This window comes from Drosophila simulans, chromosome 3R (genome assembly GCF_016746395.2).
Source record: "Drosophila simulans strain w501 chromosome 3R, Prin_Dsim_3.1, whole genome shotgun sequence".
NCBI classification, from domain to species: domain Eukaryota; kingdom Metazoa; phylum Arthropoda; class Insecta; order Diptera; family Drosophilidae; genus Drosophila; species Drosophila simulans.
The window spans coordinates 14,476,583-14,503,398 of NC_052523.2; the positions used below are offsets into that span (position 1 = coordinate 14,476,583).

The window sequence follows — 26,816 nt, forward strand, 5'->3', positions numbered from 1 at the left end:
ATGAATAAATATATATAATATTAAGAGGTTATGTAAAATACAAATTTTCGTGATTTGTTATTGTTTCTTTAACATTAATATCAAACAGCCACAAGCACACATAGCTCTAATATAGCCAGATCTGCTCCGCCAACTCCGTTTACATTCCTGCACATTGGCCGACTGGTCACACTGCAGTCCAGCAAAAAGGTTAAACAACACTAGCGCAAGATGGCTGCTCTGCTCTCGTGTGAATTTTTTGTTTAAATTAAAATCGCCCGTGGTGCGGACTGTTTGAGCAATCGAATTTTATTGGCACGCCATGCGTGGGATGAACTAAGACGGATGCAAGTGCGGATATGCATCAGCATCAACGGAGGAGGGCCGAAAATACGGAGAATACAATCGAAAATTCCACAAAACCAACAGCCAGGTGTCGGTGTGTGTATGCGTGAGAGTGCTTGTGCAAGTGTTTGTGTGTATTTATATTCTTCATATCGGATCGGATCGTATCGGAAAGGTGGTGCAAATGTTTATAAATATATATTAAGGAACACCTTACTATATATATGCGTGATAAATCCAATGAAATGTGCATGTGGCTGATGGCTTAAAGCGCCAGCACAGGCATCGGAGTGGGCAGCGACGTCGGCAGCGCAGCAGCGTCGGATTGGAATGTTAACTAGGAGCAATAACAACAACATCAACAACCACTGAAGCAACGGCAGCACCACCAACTACATCAAAAACAAACCAAAACATAAATAAACAGCATTAGCTGAAAACATCATTGAAAATCGGGTAAGTTCAGGCATATGCATGGTTTTGGGACTACTTGTTTTTGAGCCCGTTTTAAGGACTCCGCCCAACGCCCTTTTTTGCAGCGTCGCGCTGTCTGCTTCCTTAATACACTTGTCGTTGTGTGAGTGCGTGTGTGCGCGTGTGTGCGCGTGTGTCGGTGTGAAAGTAAGGAAAGCTTGCGAAAAAGGGATAGCGCAATTGGGCAAATAAAAAAGTGGCCAAATAAAAACTCTGCAAACATCTTTTGCACAATTCCATCAATGAAAAGCAAATATTGCATAAACATTTGGCTCATTATGAGGATGAGAAGTATAAATGCAGATGAAATGGACAACGACAAACAAAATACTTATAAACGCGCACAGTACGCACTCGATACAGTGGCCACAATAGGAAATACAAGCCTTTTGATTGTTAACACAAACACCCCTCCTTTGAAACACATTAAATATCTTAAGACAAAAACGATTTTTCCCTTAAAAATGTGCACAAAAGTCTGCATTACGAGTTACTACTGTATTTGTTTTGCCTATTTTTGGGTCGCCCATTTGCAGCGTCTTTATTTTTGTATTTTGATGCTGTTGTCTGAGGTCAACTAGTTGGCTTCAAAACGAAAGCAAAATCCGAAAATATCATAATAAAAAAAATCACAAATACTACGCATTTTGGTTCCAATCAAAGCGAAAACAAAAACACGTTTTACAACTTTGCGGCGCGAAATTCATTGTTGTTGTGGTCGTTTTTTTTTTTTTTTTAATAACAAACACAGGCACAAGCACACACGTAGTTATATACAGAAATGCTCATATATAGCCAACAATCGGGCCATGAATGACCGATGCGATGCGTACAACAAAAACGATAGCCACAGTAGTAATTAAAGGCAATAACCGAAGCGTGGCGCATCGTAGTTTTTGTTACGGGCTTCCGTTCGTAGTAATGCCTTCTGTTGTTGCTGTCTTTCGGTCAGTTTCTGCGTCGTCGGCAAAAATTTTCGGTCGCTGACGTCACACCTAGGCGCCACAAAGCTCCCCACACCCCACCCACTGCCATACCATCCCCCCCCTTCTCGCTCTCTGTCCCTCTCCCTATCTCTCTCTCCGGGGTTCTACGTATCCCGTTTGTTTGTGTATTGCACCATGCGTGGGCGTTATACTCCAACTGTATCGGTGTGAGTGAGCAAGTTTGGCTGTGTGAGGTCGGTGTTGCGTGAACTTTTCGCATTGGAATGATGATGTACTAACTTTTGGCGCCCACTGTTCAATATTCCCTTTATTGCGCCTATTACGACTATCTCTCTGTCCATTTTCACTTGCGCTAATTACGCCGTTGCATGACCACTGTACTCGGGACTGATTGGAATGCTAATTGGAATTTGCGATTTTAATTAGTCCGATTGGCCATAAACCATTACTTCTAGGGCTGGGCAGGTGAATGGGGATATATATTTAGTTTTTTTTTTTTTTTTTTTTTTTTTTTTTTTTTTTTTTTTATTATTTATTGAATCTTCCCTTTGTGTTAAGAGACTAACAATAAGTGTTCAAATCTTAATCTAACTTAATTAACTTTCACTTAGTGATAGTTTTTTTTTTTTCATTAATGCCCTAATAAGTTTATTGCTGGGCTGGGAGGTCGTTGCGGTGCAGCCGGCTTTGACTGCATACTCGGATTAGTTTTCTTGCGAGGGGATTTGTATGGGTGGTCAGCTTTTCGTTATACTTCGTTTTTTTCTCAGCTATTACTTCGATTACTAATTTGATTTTTAGGTCTCTGTGTATGTTTTCGTTTCGAAGGTACCACGGCGCTCCAGTGATAATTCTCAGAATTCTTGACTGTGCTCGCTGAATAATGTCTATGTTACTTCTGGATGCGTTGCCCCACAGCTCGGAGCCATAAGTCCAGATAGGTTTTAAGACGGAGTTGTATAGAAGAGCTTTGAACTCCAGACTAAGTGGAGAGCGAGCATTTATGAGCCAGTGGAGGTTCCTTGCTTTAAGTTTAAGATGTTTCGATTTGGCTTCTATATGTTTGCGCCAAGTGAGCCGCCTGTCCAGATGAACTCCCAGATATGTTACCTCGTCGGCTTGTGGAATGCATATGTTATTCAAGACCAGTGGTGGGCATGTTTGTTTGTTTAAGGTAAAGGTAACCTGCTTGCATTTTTGAACATTTATTGAAATTCTCCAGTCGGCAAGCCATCGTTCTACAGATGTTAAGTGTCGGGATAGGAGTGCCGTGGCTTTTATTGGGCATTTCGAGCGACTGAGTATCGCGGTATCATCGGCGAACGTGGAGGTTATTAGATTGTAGTCTATGGGGAAATCCGCCGTATACAGGGTGTATAAGATTGGACCCAGTACACTGCCTTGCGGCACTCCAGCTTCGATTGCGCAATCGCGTGAAGTGCTTGTATCGCATCTTATTGCAAACACTCTGTTATATAGGTATGACTTCAGTAGCTTATGTGTGTTTTGGGGCAACAGCTTGATTATTTTAAACAAAAGTCCATCGAGCCACACTCTGTCAAATGCCTGCGCGACGTCTAGAAAAATGGCTGTGCAGTATTCTCGATGTTCAAAAGCAGTACGAATTTCTGACGTGATTCGGTTGACCTGTTCGATGGTTCCATGTTTTTCTCTAAAGCCAAATTGATGTGTTGGAAGTGTGTTGTTTATTCTAAGATGAGGGCTAATCCGAAGGAGTAGCATTTTTTCAAACAGCTTTGAAAGACATGTTAGTAAGCTTATCGGTCTATATGATGATGGCTGCGTTTTATCTTTTCCTGGCTTTGGAATCATTACTATGGTCGACTTTTTCCATTTTTGAGGGAAGTATCCAAGCTTGGCGATTGCGTTGAACAACAGGCAGATGTGAAGAATAGCACACTTTGGGAGTTCAATGAGCATTCTTGGTGTTATTAGGTCGTAGCCAGGCGATTTTCTTGGGTTCAGTTGCTCTTTGATAACCTTTGCTAGTTCACATGGTCGGAATTCAAAGGGTTCTTGAGGATCTAGATTGGCTGCTATTAAAGGAGGGAGAATAAATGTGTTGGTAGAGGGATTTGGTCGGAATACATTTTGTAAATGGTCAGCGAAAGCACTGGCTCTTTCTTCATCACTTCGAAACCAGGTGCCAGAGGGACTTCGGAGTGGCATAATTGGCGCTATTGGAGTCTTTAGGTTTCTGTGAGCTCTCCAAAGAGGGTACTTAGTGCTGGTGGGAGAGAGTTGCTCGATATATGAACGTTGGCTGTTTTTTTCCTCTTGTTTTAGAGCATTGGTAAGCCTGCGTGTGGCTATCTTAAGCATGTGCTTAGTAATTGGTGATCTATAAGACTGCCAATCCCTTCGTAGGCGTCGTTTATCTAATACCAGCCGCTCGATTTCGCGATTAGTTTTGATGTAGTTTGGTTTTGCATACGTCACTGGCGGGGTTGAAGCCTTTGCAGCCGAAACTAAAATGTTTTCAAGAGTTTCCGTTGACTTGTCTATATCCTCCTTTGTAGATAATGCCGTCGTTAGTTCTATGTGTGAACAGACATACTTTTGATACCTTGGCCAGTTTGTTCTAAAATTTGTGAGTCTATACGGTGGGTCGACGATGTGGGGGCGAGTTAGCATATTTAGAAAAACAGGTGAGTGATCTGATGATAAATCTGCTAGTGCTTCGGCGGTGACCATGTTGCGGGGGACATGTTTAGTAATTGCAAAATCGATCAGGTCTGGGATTTTTCTTGGGTCTGCTGGGTCTGCTATATTTAGTTCAAATTATATATTATTCATATTTCGCGATGTCTAAAATAATTACGTGAATGCCTTTTTATATGCATTCCATTTTTGCCGTCTTATATGCGCATATACTTTTGACTTATTGAACAACTGCCAAAACATCTGATTCAATTTCCTTTTTAAACCGTACGAAAATATACTTTTACCTGACAAATGCTTAAACCCACGCACGGTTCAACGATTTGTTTACGTTGGCTTCATCGTATTAAAAAAAAGGCTGTCGACCATTTAATCTTATCATCAAACAGCGGGAATATGCATTTACCTTTATCTGGGAACGCGGTCCAGAAAGGTATACTTTATCTTTATCTGGAACCGTTGATAAATGTAGATACATTCATATGTTTCGCATTCTTGAAATTATTACTTTCCTCGTTTTGTTGCCCAGCGGACACATTTTCTTCGCATATTTAAGCTTATTTTTTCCCTGCCATCTGTTTGTTTGTTTATGTTGCTTTTGCGGATATTTTTAGCACACATCCCTCGTCTTTTGATCTACTTGCCATTCGGGTTCGCCAGGCAAATTCGCTGGGAGAGCTGGTGACGTCAGGAAATGGCATGAGCACGGTTCCGACTTGATGCTAATTGCTTCGCAAATATGCAAGAAATGCAAAAGAGAAAAATTGGAGAAAATCACGAACTGTGCAACTGCAACTGGAATTGCAATTGGAACTGCAAGCGCTGGATGCGAAAGAAACAATAAACATTTGGATGTCTACATTTTTGCAAACAACTGCTTCGAGAGCGGCAACAAATTGCCTGGAAACGGAGACGAAAAGTAAACATGCAAGAGAAAAACTATTTGCCATACAAGTCGTGGGGAAAAAGTGGGCGGGGGCAGGGGGCAGGGGGTTTGTACGACCAATAATGGGCGAATTAATTAACAGCCAGCGGCGGCAATTAGACCAAATAAACGAAACAGAAAGGAAATCGATCCGAGCCACAAGCCTCCAAAGTATCTGGATGTGTGTTTTTACAAAACTGCGATCGTTTTGCCCCTTGAATCTCCGATATCACAAAGTGCACTGTGCGTAATGATTTAGTGAATATGTTTGGCTAATGGAGAATGTACAATTTGATATATATAATATAATACATATACATATGTAAGCCTTACAATTTTACTTTAGTTTTTGCTTGCCATCGCTAGTAATGCGATTAAATAAACTAAGTACTTTTAATTAAGTTTTTCCGTGTAAAAATTGGCTACCGCAGAGTGACTTACTTTTAGCTAGGCCAAAAGCAAGACCGCAGCAGCGACTTGAATGGCCAAAATCGGCCTAATGAGTTGGGCAACACATGTTTTGATTCGACTCGGTGGCCAAAAGTGCAACAGGTGGGCGATCGCATGCGAGCGACTGGTCTTATCGCATGCAATAAATGCACGATAAAGAGAAGAAGCCGGCTCACAGAAACACGAAGAAAATCTGAGTCTGAGCTTGGCAAGCGGCGCTCTCTTTCTCTGAAACTGAAACTCGGAGGTTGATTTTGTGTTTTTTTTTTCTTCCCTCTTTCTTTTCATTTTGTGTTTTTGGTTTTATTTATCGTGACTCAGTCGCGGCGGCAACTTCGTGCAGCGCTTTTCAGTTGCAAACTTGCAGGCAAGGCGCGCGGTCGCGTTTTAATTCAAATATCGAATAGTAAATAGAGAGAATAGTAAAAAAAAGTAATATTAATAAAATCGCTCGCCACGCATGCGCAGCTCTTCATCGCGTGTGTGCGAATTGGCCAATGAGTGAATCGATTGCAATTGGCTTTTTGCAATACATAATAACAATAAATTATGACGGTATGCAAAGTGGCCTTTTTCGATAAGCCGATTCGATCAGCGAAATACACAAAAGGGAGGCAGACGATCGTGATGTAATACCGCGCGAATGCGAATTGTTCATATCGCTATTGTAATAATTTAATAATTAATTATACAAGCGCGAGTTATTTTTCGGCTTCGGCCCAAGGAAGTGATTAATGCAAATCAGTATCAAAGTGCGAAGAAAGTGAAACAAAAAGCGCTGAGAGATCAGCATGTCTTGAACGTATATATTCGAGATTTGGTGGCGCAATGACCTTTGTGTATTTGGTGTTTGATTTGTTTGCCATGTTGGGGATGTCCGCTTAATTATGGGTTTTGGCCACATGTATCGGGCGTTAGTAGCAATCAGTGTTGCGACTGTGTCCATGGTTAATTCAAAGTTGCTCAAGGCATGCACGGGCAAAACTGAAGTTGGTTTTAGGGTTTACTGGTCAAAGTGAGGCTTAGCTTTATATTAATTATGTAGTTAGACTGCTACACTTAATTTAAATCTGATTAGGATTTTCACAAGACCCCATGACGAATGCCTAATTAATTAATTTAAAATTAATAAAGGGCTTTTTGGTTGCCCAATGATTTTTGCACAAGGTGGCCTTTGATTGACCACCTTTCTAAAATCATTTAAATTCAACGTTTTTAGCGTTTTTAATTTTAAATCAAGCTCTTCGCTTAATCGTGTAATTTTTTCGTGTGCAACTAATGAAGACGATCGCGTCGCGGCTGCATATTTGATTGTTTGAAAGTCTCGAATGAAAGTGCCTAGGCAGCATGTTACTGTACTGCCACTTCACTCCCCTCACCGATTACCACGTTTTTTCTTTTTTTTTTTTTTTGCTCCGGGCAAACTTCAATCACATAGTGCTAATTGTTTTCTCAGGTCTCCGTGGATTGAATTCCCCCAGCCGCCAAGTTCCCATTACTGCAATTTCTTCGCTTATTCTTCCATTCTGCTCGCTCTCTAACTGCACTTTTTAATCCGATCCCAAATCGCAGATCGCAGATGCAACTGCGGTGGATCGAGCGCAGCTGATCTCGAAATTGCATGAATCACTCGGCCTAAAAGACCCTCTGCACAATCGATTTGCACGCTAATTTCGGATTTGGCGACGTGCAGACACTCGACTTTGACAAAATGAAAACCGGAAAAAAATAAAGACTGCAAATTCGAAAACATTGTAGGCTGGCGTGTCGGGGCATTTTCAATTTTCCAGCGCATTAGTCATCGCCGCTCTAATCGGCCACCAAAAAACTAAAAGAAAAAAGCAAAACCGGGGCCTTAAACTGTAACTAGTTTTTGCCAACGCTCTCCGAGCTGGGAAACTAATCCGCCAAGCGTCGTCCTGCATGAATCTCGCACTGAAATTTGTATCTCCAAGCTGGCTGGACCAAGTGAAAGTGGACAAAAACAAAAAAGACTTCAAATACAATTGCAGCAGACGCGTGAAACAATTTCTAATGTTTTTCTTGGCTCCGTACACCTCGGTTATGTGTTTTCCATCCACTTATTCAATTTGCCATTCACTGCACACAAGTGAAGACGAGCTTAACCCCCAAACTGGCCAAAGATGTGCCCCCAAACCCCCCAAAGCCCACACTTAACACTCGAAAGCCAATGGCGCATTTCATTTCTCTCGTTTTCTTGTAATGCGTGCCAGGCACGTTAAAGTAATTGTAAAAATTAATTTATTAATTAAGCCACCGGAATGGTCAGAAACAATAGCGAATGCTAAATGCTCTGTGTCTCAAGTTAAATTGCGGATTATTTGGTTTTTTTTTGCTCCAAGTTTTTGGGAAAAGGAGGGAGGGTATTCATTCGAGAAACTTTCACTCTCCGCTTGCCAAAATGATATATGCAACAGGTACTGCCGCGGGGTTTTGATATAACCTATTCGAAACGCAGCTCCAAAATTCACAAAACTCACGCCCATTTCGAGGATATCCGGACCAGCAAACTTACGCATCTCGACCAGGTTCAAAAACCCGACCCATTGTCTTTAGCTCTTCTGTTTTTCTTTTTGGCTTTTCTCCTCGCTTGTTGGCCACTTTGTCTCAGTCTCAGTCAACGGTTTAGACTTTTTTGGCCTTTATTTTGATTCGACTTTGTGGCTTTTCATTTTGCATTTCGTCAGCGGCGACAACAAACTCGTTGTGTCATACATAATTCTGTTATTGTTTTATTTAATTAGTTTCGTTGTCTTTCGTGTGCGGTGCGCTTCTTTGGGCGACGACCGAACGCTTTTCCCACTCCGAAAAATAGAAACACTCCATCGTGCGGAGAATTTCATTTGGCCGCCGCCGTTCCTTTGTGGGTCATGATAAGCAATCACTTTCCACGTGCCCAATTCTGGCTCATTTGCATAGTTAATTGTAAGTTGACATTTACCTAGGAAAGTTCAAGAAAGTGAAGATGCAGTGAGAGTTGGCAAATATTTGGGAGTTCTATGATATCTTAAAGATAGAAACTTATATCCTCTTCTCTTCTGCCCCTTTGTATATCCATAAGATGGGCAAGTAATTGAAAGCCTGCTGCTTACAACTAAATGGCATTATCAGTGCAGAAATATATCTTTTCCCCGCCAACTTTCCCAACATTTGCCACCTGTCTCTAGGGGATAGACAATAGTTTTGCTTAGCTCACTGCGCAGTCGACGTCGACTGCGAGGTTCCCACGCCCAAATTATTTGCACAATATGTAGCCAGAGCTCTCCAGTGAATTCCAATTCAATTCAGGCGGCTGGTTCGTGTTTTCCCAACCCAGAGAAATAAGCCAACATGGAATGCCGAACCAGCATTTGGCCCAACCAGCATTTTTCGCTGTTTGTGGAGCACTCCAAGCCATTGTCGACTATTTCAGTAAGCCGCTGACAAACCGTTAATGTGGCGAATTGACTTGCTGAGGAAAAAGCTAGCCAAAAGCCAGTATAAAAATAAAAAAAAAAAGCATATAGATGGCAAAGAGTTGTTATTATTATTTAGTTATTCCTCGCAATGAAGTCAATTTCTGTACGTAGCTCGGTTTTTTTCTTCTAGTTTTCAACCTTTTCCATCCAGGCCGTGCTTTTATTCCATTCGTCTTTGTTTTTTTAGCTTTAATTTTCTCTTTAGAAATTTTCCATTTGCGCTTTTTTTTTGCTAACAATTATCTGCCCTGGTCTTTTCTATCTATCTATCGATTCCGCCCAGTTGTCCATTGTGGATACGTCGATGCTGGCCGATGGCAAATCGAAGCGCTTACAGAACCTTAATTAGTATTATTAGAAACGAAAACAATTTGCCCGGCTTTGTCCACTACGGACTGGGCATTAGCCTCGATTTCAGTTCTACGACAGGCTGAAATGGCGAATTATTATGTTTGTACTATCTGCTACAGGGCACTCACAATGGTATCCATTAGAACCCCAGAATCCCATGTTCATTTTACTATGTGTATATATTGATAATTAGATGGTAATTGGAAAGTATTGGAAAGAATTTATTCTGTTTAACCAGAATTTGTAAAGGTCTTTTGTAGGAGCATACGATTAAAGTTTAACCAGAGGTTTTTGCGCCACCAAAATCAGAACTTATGTTAGTAGAACTAGAAACCACTAAAAGAGCGAACTGAAAAACGAAAGTAAACGCAATGCGGGAACATGGTGACAACAATTAAGATAACCTGCGATGGAGTGTTCATCCAGTCCAACTCGTACCTCATGCCCACGCCTTCTCCCAGCGGAGCAGGCGCCACGGGATCGTCATCCTTGGAACGGGTGCTGAAACCCGCCTCCGCATCCGCCTCCCCATCCAATTCGAACAACGAAAGTGATAACTCGCAGACGAGCAGTGGCAGCCAGACGGCGTCCAGCGCCAGCAAGCGATCCAATCGATCCGTGGGCCGGAGTCAACGAGGATCGGGTGCGCAGGACACAAGGCGACGCTACTACTTTGGCAGCAAGGACATCTACTGGTGCAAGCAGAGCAGGGAGGCAGCTGCGGCAGCCACGCTCTCGGGCTCGGGACTAACGCGCAGTGCCAGCAGTGTCACCCACAAGGAGGCGGCCACCCACGCCACCCACACTGGTGGTCAGGTGATCTCCCGTGCGCGTCGCAAGCCCATCCTGCTGTGCAGCAGCCTGAGCGCTGCCTATGCTCCTCCTCGTCGTCGTGAGTTTTACTTCTGCGACAAGTATGCACCTGGTCCAGCAAGGAGTACTCCCACTACAACCACATCATCCGCAACACCGGCCAAGCACGAATCCTCCCCGCCCATCGACGCACGTCTGCTGAACTTCCTGCGGTGCGCACATCGAAAGTTCCAGGCATCCAAAGCCAAAACAGAGCTCCAACAAACCAAAGACAGATCCCTGGGAAATTCCAGGGAGCGGAACTGTAAGGACGGGCAGCGGACGTCCCGCTCGCTGCCACCCATTGCCAGCTCGGAGGAGTGGTTCGGTTAGTAGATAACTAGATCTATATTATAAGGAATCCAAACAAGACGTAACTATATCAAAATATCAACACAGATCAAACTATACTCTGAACTACATTAGTTGATTGGTTGTTTTATGTTTCCAAAATTCTGGTCGTTCTTTCCCTTAAAGTATCTGAAATAAGTTTTGTGCAACCCGCACAAATTCATATCTCATACCAGTCAGCAATTCAGCCCTGCTCCCAATTGTTGCGGCTGGTGTTGCAAGCGGTCCGCAGATTTGGTTTCGAGCCCCTCGACATTGGGCATGGGTATTGGATTATGTTCTAACCGTTGGGCAATAACTGGCGGTGTCCAATTGCGGCTGCTCCAAGACCCGTGGAGATTCGAAGCAGGAGAAGGGTTCTTCTGGTGCACAAACAGCACTCCGCTTCGCTCAGGGTCAACCACATGGGGCAGCTAACCGTGTAATTAGCAGATACATGTATCTGTGCTTCTGCACAGGTGTAGGCTTGGCTTCCTTCTTCCTGCTTGCGGTTTTCCTGCTGCCGCCGCTGCTGCTGCTCATCGCCTCGCATGCGATATGCAAATTTCTGGGCACCGGCGAAAACCATCACACGCCATTCATGAGCGCCTCGCGTTCCATTCATGCCATTTTCCCCCCATTTTTCCCATTTTCACATTTTCCCATTTCCCTCCCCTTTTCGGCCCACAACCCAGCGACTGACTGACTGACTAAGGTTACCTTCCTTTCTTTCTTCGGGCCTGCACTTTCCAACTGGTGGCACAACACAACACAATGGCCCAGGAACCGCCGGCAACTGTTGACTGACTTTGTGCAGGAGTGATTGTCTGCCGTGTGTATTTACCTGTCGTTGCTGCCCCCCTTTCAGATCCCCTCCCCCCAGCCAAAAAGAAAGAAAAGCTTGTGAGAATGTCGGAAACTTGGTCCCCTGGTTGCTCTATATTGTACATATATACTTACGTAGTTATTAATTTATTAGTCGAATAAATGATCCGTTAATAACAAAAACAAGGATCAACGCTGAAACCTTTAAATTAAAACACGAACGATTTCGGTTAACGTCTTTATTCCAAGAATGTCAGCTTAAGACTACCGTACAGAGTTTTATCGGCTCGAAGTGAGTCGCGAGAAACGGGAATATCTAGTCAGTGTATTTGTGGGTGAACGAAAAAGAATATGAAATAGAACGATATGTAAGAAAAATGTGAATTGGTTGTTTATGTGTTTGTGCATGTGCAAGATTGTATGTACAATGGTTGTAAGCGTAATATGTGAAGCATATTATGCTACTTCCCTCCCCTTAAAAGGAAGCTTATGCTTGTAATGGGCTTGACGCATATAATCTTGGTAATGCAGTTGGGTTTGATACAAACTATACAAAACGTGAGGCTAATGAGTTATATGATAATAAAGCCTGTAATATTATTAATTGATATTAGTTTTACAATGTCCTTATGTTCTATTGGTTTTATTTTTATTAATTCGATGGGTGTGTACAATGGTGTTAGATTTAATTCGGGATTCAGCTGATTTTCGTTTAACGTTATTTTTCCTATTTTGATTTTACATTGTTTTATTGTTATTATTTTGTTGCCATTAATTATTACATTTTTATTTATTTCTTGGCAATCTTGTTCTATAATAGTATTTTTTTTTTTTTTTTTTTATATTCCAAGTAAGGATATTGTTTGGCTCTACATATTTAATTATTTGGTTAACTGTTGTAGGAATGAAATTGCATATTGGTTTAGTTCTTTTTATAATGTTCTTAATTCCTTCCTTATTTATTTCTTTACGATTTTGGTTATAGACTTTGCCATGTTCTTCAAAATAAGTATCTTTTTCGTTGTGATCGAGTTGATATTCGTTATTATCTGGGTAGGGTATTATGTTAATGGTGTGAACGGTTTTTTGTTTAATAGGGATGTGTGCTATGAGAAGTATTTGATTGGTACTAATTAAATATTTAAACGCAGATCCTACTATGTTGATTAGTCCTCGTTTCTGCCTGTTTGTCTGGTGTGAAGTTATTCCGCTAAGTTCTCTTCGCATTTTATTGTATAAAAGGTCAATTTGGGGAATGTTAGTGTAGTTAGTTATTTTATTGTTGAAATAGTGAGTTAGGTTATCTATATCGGAAAGGTTTACGCGAAGAATGATGTTCATATTCTGACGGGACTTGAATTGTTTTATCGGAAAATAAAAGGTATCAATGTTGTTTATTTGAAAACGTAAGGAGGAATATTATGATGAACCATGGGCCTGTGGAATGTAAAGTTTATTAATTTTTTTCTGTTTTTTAAATTGGGTCTTGTAGTAATGTGTTTCTCTATTTCTATTGGTGATTTTGTAATGGTCTTCGTCAGTTTGTTCGACGTTCCTTGTTAATTTAAAAGGGTTTTCTAATTTCCCTTTTTGCAACGGTCCCTTCCTATATCTAGTGTCGACGTTGTATTCTGTTCGGTCTTTGTTTATTTCGTTGATTTTAATTTCTTTGTTGTGTTGTGTATCTAAAATTGGTTGTCCAGCATAAATAAATATGTGGGCAGGAGTTTGTCCAGTAGTATCGTGTTTGGTTTTGTGGTTGTAAATGTAAAGAATCGTTTCTATTTTACTGAGGTTGGCTTCATTGTCATCGGAATTTTTTATAATACGGATTTTTTCATTTATCGTTTTGTGAAGCCTTTCTATATCTGCAACACCTGTTTTTGTAGTGTTAAGTTGTAATTCCACATTTTCAGTTTCGAGCCAACGTTTAAGGGCTAAGCTAGAAAATGCGCCATCTCTGTCTGCCTTTAGGATTTTTGGTTTTCCCAACTGATTGAATATGCGCATTAGAGCATTTTTACATTCTATCCAATCTTTTGTTTTTATCTGCTCGAGGGTGGCAAATTTAGAATAGATGTCGATACAGCTCAAATAGTGATTTCCTTCAGAGGAGTAGATATCTATTACAAATTTATCGCGGCAATGTTCGGGTTTAGGGGTGACTTTCAGTGGCATTTTTGTATTCCGGTGTTCTGTTTTGGCTAAGTTACAAACTTGACATTCGTTAATTATATTTTGAATGAGGAGTTGGCTATTTGGGAAGTAGTATGTTTCGCTGAAAAGTTTTACAGTTTTCTGTATTCCGGGGTGTAAGAGTTTTTCATGTGTGTTTAGAATTAGTTCTTTAAAATTTGCGTACGTGGGAATGTTTTTTAGTAAGATGAGGCTTCGGAAAATTTTTGTATGTCTTGGATTCATTGTCTCCTTATATGCTTTTTGAATTACTTCAAAATCTGCATCGCTTTCGATGTAAAGAGCGCTGGTTTTTGAACAGAAATAATCGAGTAGATATCGTTTGGCTATTTCGGGGGTCATTTCTTTATAAGAAAGGTGTATAATTTGTTTTTTGAAGTAAGTTTCTATTTCTATACTATTGGAACCTTTAGTAAAGATGATTTGCCTTTTATATTGGTTAATAGCTTTTTCTGATAGTCCGATCAAATTGTTACTATCCTCTTCGGCACTATGTTGTGTAGATTCACCAAAAAATGTTTGTTCTATCTTTATTCTAGAAAGTGCGTCTGCTACATAATTTTCTTTTCCTTTTATATATTTTATGTCGAAGTCATATTCCGAAAGTCTAATTTTCCATCTTGTTAATTTTGAATTGGGTTCTTTTAGTTTGTATAGCCAGCACAAGGGTTGATGGTCGGAAGCTACTTCGAAATGTCGTCCTAACAGATAGTGTCGGAAGGTTTTAGTGGCCCAGACTATTGCTAATAATTCTTTTTCTATGGCGCTATAATTGACTTCATGTTCATTTAATGTTCTGCTGATGTAGCTAACAGGGTGCCCGTCTTGTGATAGAACAGCTCCTAAAGCTACATTGCTGGCATCTGTTGTTAGTGTAAATTTCTTCTCGAAATTCGGTATTTTTAGGATCGGGTCTTCAGAGATTAATAATTTTAACTTTTGGAATGCTTCTAAGTATTCTGAACTGTTTATATCTATTGTTGCTCCTTTCTTTAGGCACTTGGTCAGTGGTTTGGTAATGTCAGAAAAGTTAGGTATAAATTTCCTATAATACCCTGTGAGTCCTAGGAAGGCTTTAATTTCTTTAGTTTTTCTTGGTAATGGATACTTGACTATAGCTTTTATTTTATCCGGGTTTGGTTTAATCCCGTTTTTAGTGATAACATGTCCTAAGAAAGTTGTCTCTTGTTTTAAGAATTCGCATTTGTTTAGTTGTACTTTTAAATTTGCCTGTGATAATTTCTCGAAAACAGCCTGTAAGGCTTGAAGATGTTCTTCTAATGATGTGGAGAAAACTATGATGTCGTCTAGGTATACTAGGCAACATTTATTTAAAAGCGGACGGAGTAAATTATTCATACATCGTTGAAATGTAGCGGGGGCATTTTTAAGCCCAAATGGCATTCGCGTGTACTCGTAATGTCCATATTTTGTAGAGAAGGCAGTTTTGGCTATTGACTGTGAGTCCATTTCTATTTGATGGAAGCCCTTTGCTAGATCTATTGTTGTGAAATAATTTGACCTCCCTAGTTTTCCTAATATTTCATCTATGTTTGGTATGGGGTATCTGTCGTTTATTGTTATTTCGTTCAATTTCCTATAGTCTATTACGATACGAAGCTTCTGCTGTCCAGAAGCATCTAGCTTTTTAGGTACGACCCAAATGGGGCTACAGTACGGTGAATTACTTTCTCGGATAATACCCTGTTCTAGCATGTCTTGGATCTGTTTTTCTACCTCCTTTTCATATGTCTGTTGGAAACTATAAACTTTAGAGTAGACGGGGATATTGTGTGTGGTGTTGATAACATGTTTTTCTTGGTTTGTGAACGTGAGCGTGTCACCTTCGTGAAATTGAATGTCTTGGTATTTTATCAGTAGGGTAATTAATTTTTGTTTTTCTTCTACGTTAAGGTGTTCTAGTCGGAACAAGTTTTCCTGAAGTGTGGAGGTTTCTAAATAGGTGGGGTCTTGTGGAAATGAAGGGTCCATTTGGATATGATTCCGTTCTGTAATGTTATTACTGTCTTTTATCTTATATATTTTGTTAAATAGGGTAGCAGTTTTCTTTTTATAATCGATTATTGCTTTGGCTTCGGACAACAATTTGCGTCCAATCAGCATGTCATAATGATCCGAGAACTGGTGGATAAAGAAGTCTTGGGCAACAGGGAAGTAGTTATTAGGTGGTATATTCGTAAGTGTGTTAATAATTAGTGGGCCATTACTAGTGTGGATTAGCTGATTGGTTTCTTGTATGGGCGTTTGGAAAATATTTCGCGTGAGCATATTTATCGTAGATCCTGTATCAATTAGACATTTCAATTCAGTATTATTATGTTTTATCATTATATATTGGTTTGATCCGGGGCTACTAACCGAAAATTTTCTGCTTGTTCAAGGTCAACTGGTTCGTTGTCATTTGTTGTTGGTAATTCCTCTTCTGTTATCTCTGAATTGTCGTAGTTCTGTTCAGGTGGAAACTGAATTGATTCTTGAGTATAATTCAATTGGTAGGGATAAGGCTGAGGGTGAAAATATTCTGGATAGCAGGGATAATAGTAGTTATAATTATAAGGATTTTCGGGTTGATTAGACGTTACTTCCTGGTATCTTAGCTCTCCTGTGCTCATCTTAGACTGTCCACTGTCTGATGGTCTCGGTCTTTTTGTTGGGTTATTGGGTTGTACGTTTCTGTTTTGAGGATATGTTGTGGGCATGTTAGTGTGGCTAGGTCCAAATCGGTTTTGGTCAAAAATATTTTGTCTGTTAAAAGCTGGGTTTGGTCTGGGTACTTGTGACATGGGTATGTTAGATTGTGGGTAAATGGGCCTATTTTGATATTGAGGAACCGTGTTTGGGTTAAACCTGGGCATATGAGAATGTGCTTGGTGATAGGGTTGATAAACGTTATTATAGAATGGTTGTAAGGGTACAAAGGGTCTAATTTGGTTATTCATTTGTCTATTTTGGGGGTTGGTTGTTATTTTGTTTGGCATTGAAATTGGCTTTATATTATCTTTACTTGAGGTTGGTGCCTCATAAAGACCTTTTTCTTGTAATATATTTATTAGCGATCTTAGGTTTGGAATATTACAGTTAACTATTCTGAGATAAATGTGGCTTGGAAGTTTTTGAATTAGATTTTCGATGCTGGTTTGTATTAATCTAGTATAGAGAATGGTTTCGTTAGTATTATTTTCTAGTTCTAATTTACTTATAAGTATCTGTCGTTTTCTTTCAGCTTCTTCGAGGAAATGTCGAATGTTACCTCGATATTGTATATTCCTGAATTCTTCCAGAAGTTGGTGGTTCGGTGCTTGGGGCTTGTAGTTAAGTATAAGCTGAGTCCTGAGTTCGCTCCAGCTGCTGAGGTTGGTAACTCCGAGAGTGCGGATAACATCGCCACTGATGTTCCGTTCGATGTGTCCAAAGATTATTAATTTTTGTCTTTCATCTGTTGTCTGATACAGAGCCAAGATGAAGTCGACGCGACTGATGAAAGTGTACAAAGTGTTGGGATCTCCGTTGAAAACCTCGATTGCGTGTATTTGTCTTTCTACTTGAACCATATTTGAGTCAGACAATTCTATTTGTGCTGGTGCTGCTACGGCCATCGTGATTTGTTGGTTTGAATTTTTTTTGTTAGTGTCTTTATTTAGGTTTGTGGTTTGGATAGAATTTGTGTTCTAACTAATGGTTTGTGTCTTTGCTTATTGCTTTTCGTATTCAGAGTAGGCACATAAAAGCACGGTGCTATCATAAAGAATGAGCCGATAAAACAAGGGGCTCGCTTACAGTTAGTTCTGAAAACAGAAATTGCTCACAAGCAACGGTGGGCGCGAAAGGGTTAATTTCCACTTATTTTCACTGTTATTATTATTGTTCGCTTATTTGTGTTTAAGTTTATTTGGTTTTCACTTAGTTTAACTGTTATTATTGTAGTTCACTTAGTTGTAGTTACGTTTTACTTAGTTTTTACTTAGTTTAACGGTTATTATTGTAGTTCACTTAATTGTAGTTACGTTTATTTAGTTTTCACTTAGTTTAACGGTTATTTTTGTAGTTCACTTAGTTGTAGTTACGTTTATTTAGTTTTTACTTAGTTTAACGGTTATTATTGTAGTTCACTTAGTTGTAGTTACGTTTACTTAGTTTTTGCTTAGTTTATCGGTTATTATTGAAGTTCACTTAGTTGTAGTTACGTTTACTTAGTTTTTGCTTAGTTTATCGGTTATTATTGAAGTTCACTTAATTGTAGTTACGTTTATTTATTGTTGCGCACTTAGCCATTTCACATTGTTTAGAGTAACCTTTTGTGGATTTACTACTCAGTGAATTCAAAGGCGTCTTCTTAAAATTTGATATAATTTTAAGTTTTTTTTTCAATTTCACTATCACTCTGTGGTTTCGGATATGTTGTTGGTTCTGAACTGACTGTACCGATTTACCGACGCGAGCTTTCGAAGTTGTAGTTGTAGTTCTTTAGCGGATGATACACAGAGAATTGAATATGTTTAATATCGCATCAATTAGTATCATCCTACCGACTGCGCCACTTACGTAGTTATTAATTTATTAGTCGAATAAATGATCCGTTAATAACAAAAACAAGGATCAACGCTGAAACCTTTAAATTAAAACACGAACGATTTCGGTTAACGTCTTTATTCCAAGAATGTCAGCTTAAGACTACCGTACAGAGTTTTATCGGCTCGAAGTGAGTCGCGAGAAACGGGAATATCTAGTCAGTGTATTTGTGGGTGAACGAAAAAGAATATGAAATAGAACGATATGTAAGAAAAATGTGAATTGGTTGTTTATGTGTTTGTGCATGTGCAAGATTGTATGTACAATGGTTGTAAGCGTAATATGTGAAGCATATTATGCTACTATATATATATATATATGTATGTATTTGTTTATGTTAATGCCACGCCATGTTGTAGTGCAATTATTCACGGAAATTGGCAAGGCACAGGTGATAAAAAATCGCGCCTTGTGTTGCGTTTATTTTTGCATTGTTTTTTCAAGTTGGACATTGATTTTTGGGCAAATAGTTTCAATTAGAAATAAAACAAATAAAGGATAGATACAAAGATGACATAAAATAGTTATCATAGAAGGAGGTGCATACGAGATAGTAATTATAAATGTTTTTACTACTTAACAATGAGAATTTGGCTATTATTTTTATGACAGCCAAACAAGAGCTATATCCCTCGGAAAGTATTTATGACCCCGGCTTTATAGAAGTCTAATGTTCCTTTGTTATTTTTGCATATTGTGTGTGTTCTGCACTAACTCAAACAATAAGGAAGCAATACAAAAGATTCTCACGTATGTGCTCGTTGGCTTCAAAGGTGTTGCACTGTTTTCCTTTCCTATATCTCCAGCTCACTCAGATACAATTTCATCACTCACTCTTGCCATCCAAGGGTGAATCTACTGGCAAACAGAGCTTTCGTTAGCCAACTCGCTTGTTTCTGGGGATTAGGTAAACTACTTGGGCGTTGCTAACCAATTTCAACTGCAGTAGTGAAATGCGAATGAATCTTTGGAGTGCAACAAAATGCAGCACAACAAGCTGAAGTATTTAACTTATAGATTATAGATTGAGCACATAAAAATGTTATGATTGTATTGCTGTATCTGATGTACAATATCCAAATGAATAGTTCTCCTTTTCGGACACATTTTGCGCAGTGCATTTTCGCGGCTTTGCCTAATTAGTATTACCTCATCGGGACAGTCGGATTACTGCGCATTTCGTTTGACTTTTGCTTTTGCCTTTGCTCAACACCCACAACCAGTGCACAGTGCATTGCAAAAGTATTCGCACCCGCACGCCATGTTGTGCGTTGAACTGCCAATTGCCAATGAATCATTCGATTTTATTGTTAGCACTTTTTTTTTTTTCTTTTTTGCACTCATCATGTCCGGCAGATCGGTGTCGTTAATTTGGGCTTTTTGCATTTTTATGATTATTTCGTTTTGAGTCTTTTAAACAATACACAAATGCCAATGTTTATTCAGTCGAGAACAGTTGATTTATATTTGAGGAGCGTGTTTCGGCACACCACTCCTCACTATTTTATTTACCTTTTTTGTTTACGCATTCCCGAGTTGGTTTATGTTCGACTGGCGTCTACAAATCTTGGCTAGCCAAAAAGTAAAGTGCTTATTAATTATTTTTGTGGTGATTTTGTTTGGGCATTTTGCAAGAACAACGCTGCGCTGTTTTTTCCGCTCATTATTTACACACGGTGAAGCCAACAGGTGTGTGTGTGTGTGTGTGGCAACACCTGTCGATATCAGCGAGCATGTATTATGTACCTAGCACGCACATGCAAAGTCGCTGATGTAAACGTCGACAGGTGCGGGGGAACACTGTAATTGGCCTGTCACCGGCGTTGACTAATCAATGGCTCCGGATCATCACTCCCAGCGATGACAGGCTGAGTGGGCATTGGCTTTACGTAAGATTATAGCCGGCATTTTTACGTTAATAACCCTACCCAGTGGTTGTACTCTAATAAAGAGGGTATTTTCACTTTCTTATAAAGGGAAATAGTGATTACCATCTCGTTACAGTCTATATGGAGGGTTTAATCAATGGTAGCTTCATGAAGATTCAGTTACTGAACCAGCTCTCAATATCTGTAGGTTTTCTTAATGTTCTTTTTATATTTAAAAATAAGATTTCTTGCTTCCGCTGACTCACACTTGAAGGGTTTACTCGGGATAAGGATGACTGTTCCACTTATTTGGAGTCAAGGTTGCGGTTGAAGAAGCAAAGTCCTCGTACATTGTTCAAGTTCAAAATATATGCCACTATCGTGCTGCAGTGAAGATGATATAACAAATGTGCAAAAAGTATCTTTAAATATATGAAATACATATTAAATAATTATGGCCTTAAGTGATTAGGCTTATTAGAACACTTAAGTGTTCTGATTGACGATCAAAACAGGTTTCAATATTTGTTCCTTTATGCTCAAAAATCTGAAAAGCGTTTGGTGATTTCTTTGTTCGCAGTGCAAACCAATGCGAAACCCGAGTTCAATTTACTTTTCTCGCAGCTGCGCTGAATTTCACATTTGTTGCCGAACAATTGAAACAAAATGCGGTCAGTACGCAAATATAAAGACTATTGTCTCGGGGTGTGACTTCAAAGCTCCGACTCCGCTGAACAGGAAGCCGCTGACGAATGGCGATGACTACGACTACGACTGCATGACCGACCGACTGCAATTCCAGATTGGATTCTCGTTTTCGAACAGTCATGGCAAACCAATTTGGAGCGATAGCCGAAACTTCAGGTTGCTGCGAGTGGCGGATGTGGCTCCAAATAATTTACGGGCAAGGTCTGTGGCATTCGAGAGCGGTAAAGTGACCTGCGCGTGCCTCCTCCTCCACTGCCGTCAACCTGTCGCTATTTGAACAATGCCCACGCCACGACTTCGCCCCACTCCCACGATAAATTCACGTCCCAGAATGAGAACTTAATATGCAAAACGCGCTTCCGCCCAGCGAGCGAGATTCGCTAATGAAATTTGCATAAAATTAAGAAATTAAGCGCCTGAAAAGAGGCTTCACTGCCTAAAACAGCGCAATTGCACGTAAAGTAAAAAGATTGGATGAACATGTAGCATTTTGGGCTTGGCCAAAAAGCACTCAGTGCAGAAACTGATTTAATTGCACTGCATTTGAAATTCAAATTCACAAATACAGACAGCATGAAAGTGATGCAAATCCTTCATCAGATAAGAGCGAACATTTTTAAATATAACATTGGATTTTAGCCAATTTCCTTCCAATTTCTTTGCGTGCACAGATGTGCGGGTAGCTTTAAAGCGACATGGAACTGACTCATCCCTAATCCAGATTCGTGTCCAGGCACACAGTAGTGGCCCAAAAGCCTGAAAGTGCCCAATAAAATGGGTTTAATTATTATGCCCGTCACATGCGAATGCTTTACATTTGGCGAGCGGATTCGCGCGGTTCACCCGATTAACATGCCATTTGTGTCCATTTGAGTCACTGAGCTGCGTTTTTGAGTGTGTTGACCAACAATTAGCATTGCGCATCCAAGTCGCGCTTATGCAATCGTTGCTATTTGTCCACCGACTTGACTGACTGCTTAAATAAACGTGAGTTTGGCCTTCATCCGATCACGGGAACTGATTTGGTGGCTATAGAGCAAAAAAAAAACAGCTTGATCGGTGGTGAATGCGTCTATCTAAATAAGGGAATCAGATATCCAAAGTGATAAATGTTTATATTGGCAACTGCAAAATGGAATTTAAATGGATATGACTTTGTCTGATATCGATATCAAATTGCCAAGTTATGTCAGAAATGGAGAAAATATCAATATATCCCCATTGATAATTGTGCGCGGGTGATAAAAGAAATTACATATTTGGCCAGCTGATTGCTCGAATAAATAATATAATTAATGCAGATAACATTGTCAGTATGTGCCTGTGCGAACCTGTGATAAGATTAGATGCTTTTTGCCTCCTATTATCAGCCTATAAAAATAACATCATCAATTGATAAAGCTGAACAGAAACAGACCAATGTTTGTACTCATTTTGGTTTCTTTTGGTTTGCAGACGAGGAGGCACAAGCCAGGAAAAGCAGCCACGAGAAGAGCCAGAAGCCCAAGCCAAAGCCGGAGGAGAAGCATAAGGAGAAGGAAGCGATCTCGAGAAAGGCGTCCGGCGAGGGTGATCTGATCACCGTTGAGATCAAGCAGGGATTGCTGAGGAAGCAGACGGCAACCACGACGACCGGCCAGGCTATGAACAGCCACGCGACTGCCACGCAGAACGGACAAACCACGGTCGTCGGACACCATCGCGGATTCTCGCAGCCCTCGGTGACGGTGGCCGCTGCAGCGACAACGGGCAGCACGGCTGGCGATCCATGGTTCCTGCAGACCACCGGTCACCAGATGCCACCCACTGCACCGTTGCGGCACAACAAGCGTCCTGCCCCCCAGCCGAATGCGGTTTTGGGAGCGGGTTCCTCGGGAGCTGCGCCTGGATCGGCGGTTGGGGCGGTACTGCTCCACCAGCAGCAGCTCAGCCAGTCGCAGCCGCACATTGTGCCGCCCAGCATACCGCCGCACCACCACCACCATCGCGAGAACAATGTGGTATGCGAAACAAGCTATATTCAAATTTATTAAATTGCTCTACTGACATTGCCCTCCATTGCAGCACCCCATCCAGGCGGGCGCGGCAGCCGCATTGCATTTGTCATCGCATGCGCTTAATAGTCATAATTTAATCAGCAGCGCCAGCAATCATTCGCCCAAGTCCCCCAGCCAGACGCAGCAGCAGCAACAGACGACGAGCCAGCAGCAACAGCAGCAGCAGCAGGCGTCCCACAGCATACTGTCCACGTTTGCGCCCGCCCCCACTGTCGCCGCCGTTCAGCCGGCGGGATCGCAGTCCGTAGCCGGTACCGCTGCCGCAGTGGCCGCCGTTGCCCAGCAGCAGCAACAGCAGCATCTCCAGCTGCTGGCCAACTGTCCGCCTGGTGGAGCGGGTCTGATGTCCTCCTCCCTGAATGCAGCCCAAATGGGCATGCACGGCGCCGAGCGAGCGCTGCCGCCAAAGAGTCTGGCGCTGAGTGGCAGCCAGCACGGCAGCAATATGCTACTGCACACAGCACCGCAACCGCCGCAGGCCTCCCAGCCAGCGGCAGTGGTCGGCGTCAGTGGTAGCGGATCGGCGGGCATGTCCACCTCGCTGCACAGCTTCGACATTAATGGAGTCACGGCAGGCAGCGGGGTGAATGCGAGCAGCGCGTGGTCCAGCGGCTCCACCACTGCCATGAACCATGCTTCCCTCTCGCCCACAGCGATGGCACCGCAGCAAGGGCGGTCCAGGTGCGAGGTTAAACTGAACGCCATGCCATGGTTCCATGGCAGCATAACGCGGGATGAGGCGGAGCATCTGCTACAGCCGCGTGAGGACGGATTGTTCCTGGTTCGCGAGTCCACAAACTTCCCTGGCGACTACACGCTCTGCGTTTGTTTCCAGTCCAAGGTGGAGCACTACCGGGTCAAGTACCTAGAAAACAAGCTGACCATCGACGACGAGGAATACTTTGAGAATTTGGGCCAGCTAGTGGCGGTAGGTAACACCAGAAGATGCCAACGAAACATATTTAACCAGTTTATTTTTGCAGCATTACGAGGCGGATGCGGATGGACTGTGCACCCAGCTGATTAAATGCTTGCCAAAGCTGGGCAAACAAGAGTTCTGCATTAACTCCAAAGATTTCGTGGACAAGGGCTGGGTGATCCCTGAAGCGGAGCTGCAGCTGCGCGAGAGCATCGGTAAGGGCGAGTTCGGTGACGTGATGCTGGGCATATTACGCAACGAGAAGGTGGCCGTCAAGATGCTGAAGGACGAGGGCGCCGTGCAGAAGTTTCTGGCTGAGGCCTCGGTCATGACGTAAGTTAATCCACAGATCAATCATTTGATTCACTGATCTCACCAACTCCAATTTGAAATGTTTCTTTAGCACGCTGGAGCACGACAATTTGGTAAAGTTCATCGGCCTTGTCTTCACCAGCAAGCATCTGTATCTGGTTACGGAATATATGAGTAAGGGATCACTGGTTGATTACCTGCGATCGCGAGGACGACAGCACATAACCAAAAAAGATCAAATCATTTTTGCCTAGTAAGCAATATTGTTGGGTTTTGTTTTGAATCCATATTAATTAACCTTACTCATTAGCGACACTGCCTCTGGTATGGAGTATCTGGAAGCCAAAAAGGTTGTCCATCGCGATCTGGCAGCACGCAATGTCCTTATATCAGAGGATTGCGTGGCTAAAGTATCGGATTTCGGTTTGGCACGCGAGGAATGCTACAATCTTGACGTTGGCAAGCTGCCCATAAAATGGACGGCTCCCGAGGCTCTTAAAAATGGGGTAAAATTAAAATGACTGACCAGCAAACTGTTGCGCATATCAACTAATGTATTTTATCCTTGTCTACTTAGCGCTTTTCCAACAAATCCGACATGTGGAGCTTTGGCATACTGCTATGGGAAATCTACTCCTTTGGACGCGTGCCCTATCCCAGAATTGTAAGTGCAGATATCGATGGCATTTACTTTAGATATGACTAACCAAGTTTTCATTGTGCAGCCATTAGCCGATGTGGTAAAGCACGTTGAGGTGGGCTACAAAATGGAAGCACCCGAGGGCTGTCCACCGGAGATCTACGAAATGATGCGACAGGCCTGGGACCTAAATCCCGCCAAGCGACCCACATTCGCGGAGCTCAAGGTCAAACTGCAGCTACTGAACAATGCCACGGCGTGAGGAGACAGCAAGGGAGTGACGCCAGTGACGCGCGATAGGGATGAACTAAAGCGAATTGTTTAGACCAGATGTCATTTAAGCCATGGGCAGAGCCAATCCCTGCCAGAAATGGGCCAGATCCAAAGCTGAAACTGACTTGACACTGAACGCAACAATTTTTCGTACGATTATATACATACATGAATATATAACTACTTTACAACAATTTATTTACATATATAATTTATGGAGTAAGTTTTGTAAGCCTAAGCGAAGAAACCCAACACAATCAAGCAATGTTAGTGAGTTGCGCCAGCTTCCGACATATAATTAATTGATAACCAACAGAACGGACTACGTGTGACGGAGAGGAGAAAGGCAGCTGCGTAGCCTACCTACTACTACTACCTTTAACTACCTACCACAATATTATGTTATGTGTACACTTAACCGTAGCTATTTATTAGTTAACTTATCGGTTCGGACTCCACTGTAACATTTAACTTCTGGATTCGTGACCACGTCTGTATCTTTATGTTATAGAATACGCATACATATGAGCGCCTTCCGTTCGGACGGCGCCTGTCTAAATCAATTGTTTATAGGATGTTTCCCTTTGATATCGTAAAGACGCCAAGTTTTATTCGAGTTCCGTATACTCTTTCTGTTAACCGTTTCTGTTTGTAGCACAAAACTGAGGGATGACCACAAAGAACTTGTCCAACAAGTCGTTGGAAAAGAGATCACGCTGAGAATTAGTTAAATTTAGTTACATTTATTTGTATTAAAAAAATAATAATAAAACGAAAAGAAAGCCAGCAAAAAGTATGCAAATTAAGCAAGCGAAACCTAAGCAAAAATTAACGAAGGCAGCTGAGAGGCTGCGTGTCCTTAAACTCAAGAAAACGAAAAAGAGAAAAACACTTGTGAAAATATGCATTACATTAAAACGTCTACATATACATAATACAATACACATTACCTACGTATTTAGCTTATAAATCGATTAATAATATACAAATATAAATTATTACGCGCAAAGTTCGTAAATTTGTTCCATTCTTCTAACAAGGAATCTCCTTCTCTGTACTTTAATCGAACCAATCCAATGCAGCTGGCGGCAAGGCAAAGGAAAATTGTAATTTATTTTTTAAAAAACGTACCCCCTAATTAACTTAACAAATAATGCCTATTTTAATGTTCCCTTTAAGCAACTTGTACATTTATGCGTTTTAATTTTCGTTTAAGGGCAGCCACTTTGCTTTAACACTTAATTTTAGTATACTTTATGTAAAACACACCTAATACACCAACAACACACACCCCCTCACAAACACACACACACACACCCACGTCCCATGGTATATATTTAATTAATTTTAAAGTTATTATTTTTTTACAAACACACTTCAATCCACATTGTAAACGAAAGTTCTATGCGTTAGTGAAACCCTGGAGAAAGCAACACAAATATGCACCAACACACAAAACTTAAAAGCGGTGATTAAAGGAAGGCAGAGAGTTCTAAAACTTTTAATAAAAGTAAAGAATACAAGCATGAAATTGCGTTGCGTTTCTATTTTAGTTTATCAGGCACGGGGAAATATTCCAAATGAAATTCAAACACTTTCATACGTTGAAAATCT

At 41.2% G+C, this 26,816-nt stretch overlaps 1 protein-coding gene across 2 annotated transcripts; it reads left to right on the top strand.

Annotated features, from left to right (window-relative positions):
* The first annotated feature begins 135 nt into the window (after nt 1-135).
* LOC6728495 (tyrosine-protein kinase CSK) lies at nt 136-26,733 on the top strand. 2 transcript variants are annotated; one of them, XM_016176958.2, is made up of 8 exons: nt 136-780; nt 22,457-23,001; nt 23,066-23,986; nt 24,042-24,310; nt 24,381-24,542; nt 24,600-24,795; nt 24,867-24,953; nt 25,015-26,733. In XM_016176958.2, exons 2-8 carry the CDS (start codon nt 22,645-22,647, stop codon nt 25,189-25,191), a joined length of 2,169 nt encoding a protein of 722 aa, XP_016035132.1. In that variant the 5' UTR covers nt 136-780; nt 22,457-22,644; the 3' UTR covers nt 25,192-26,733. The 2 variants fall into 2 exon arrangements, with proteins under 2 accessions (XP_016035132.1, XP_016035130.1); XM_016176956.3 differs by lacking the exon at nt 136-780 and adding an exon at nt 9,924-10,812.
* Nucleotides 26,734-26,816: the final 83 nt, after the last annotated feature.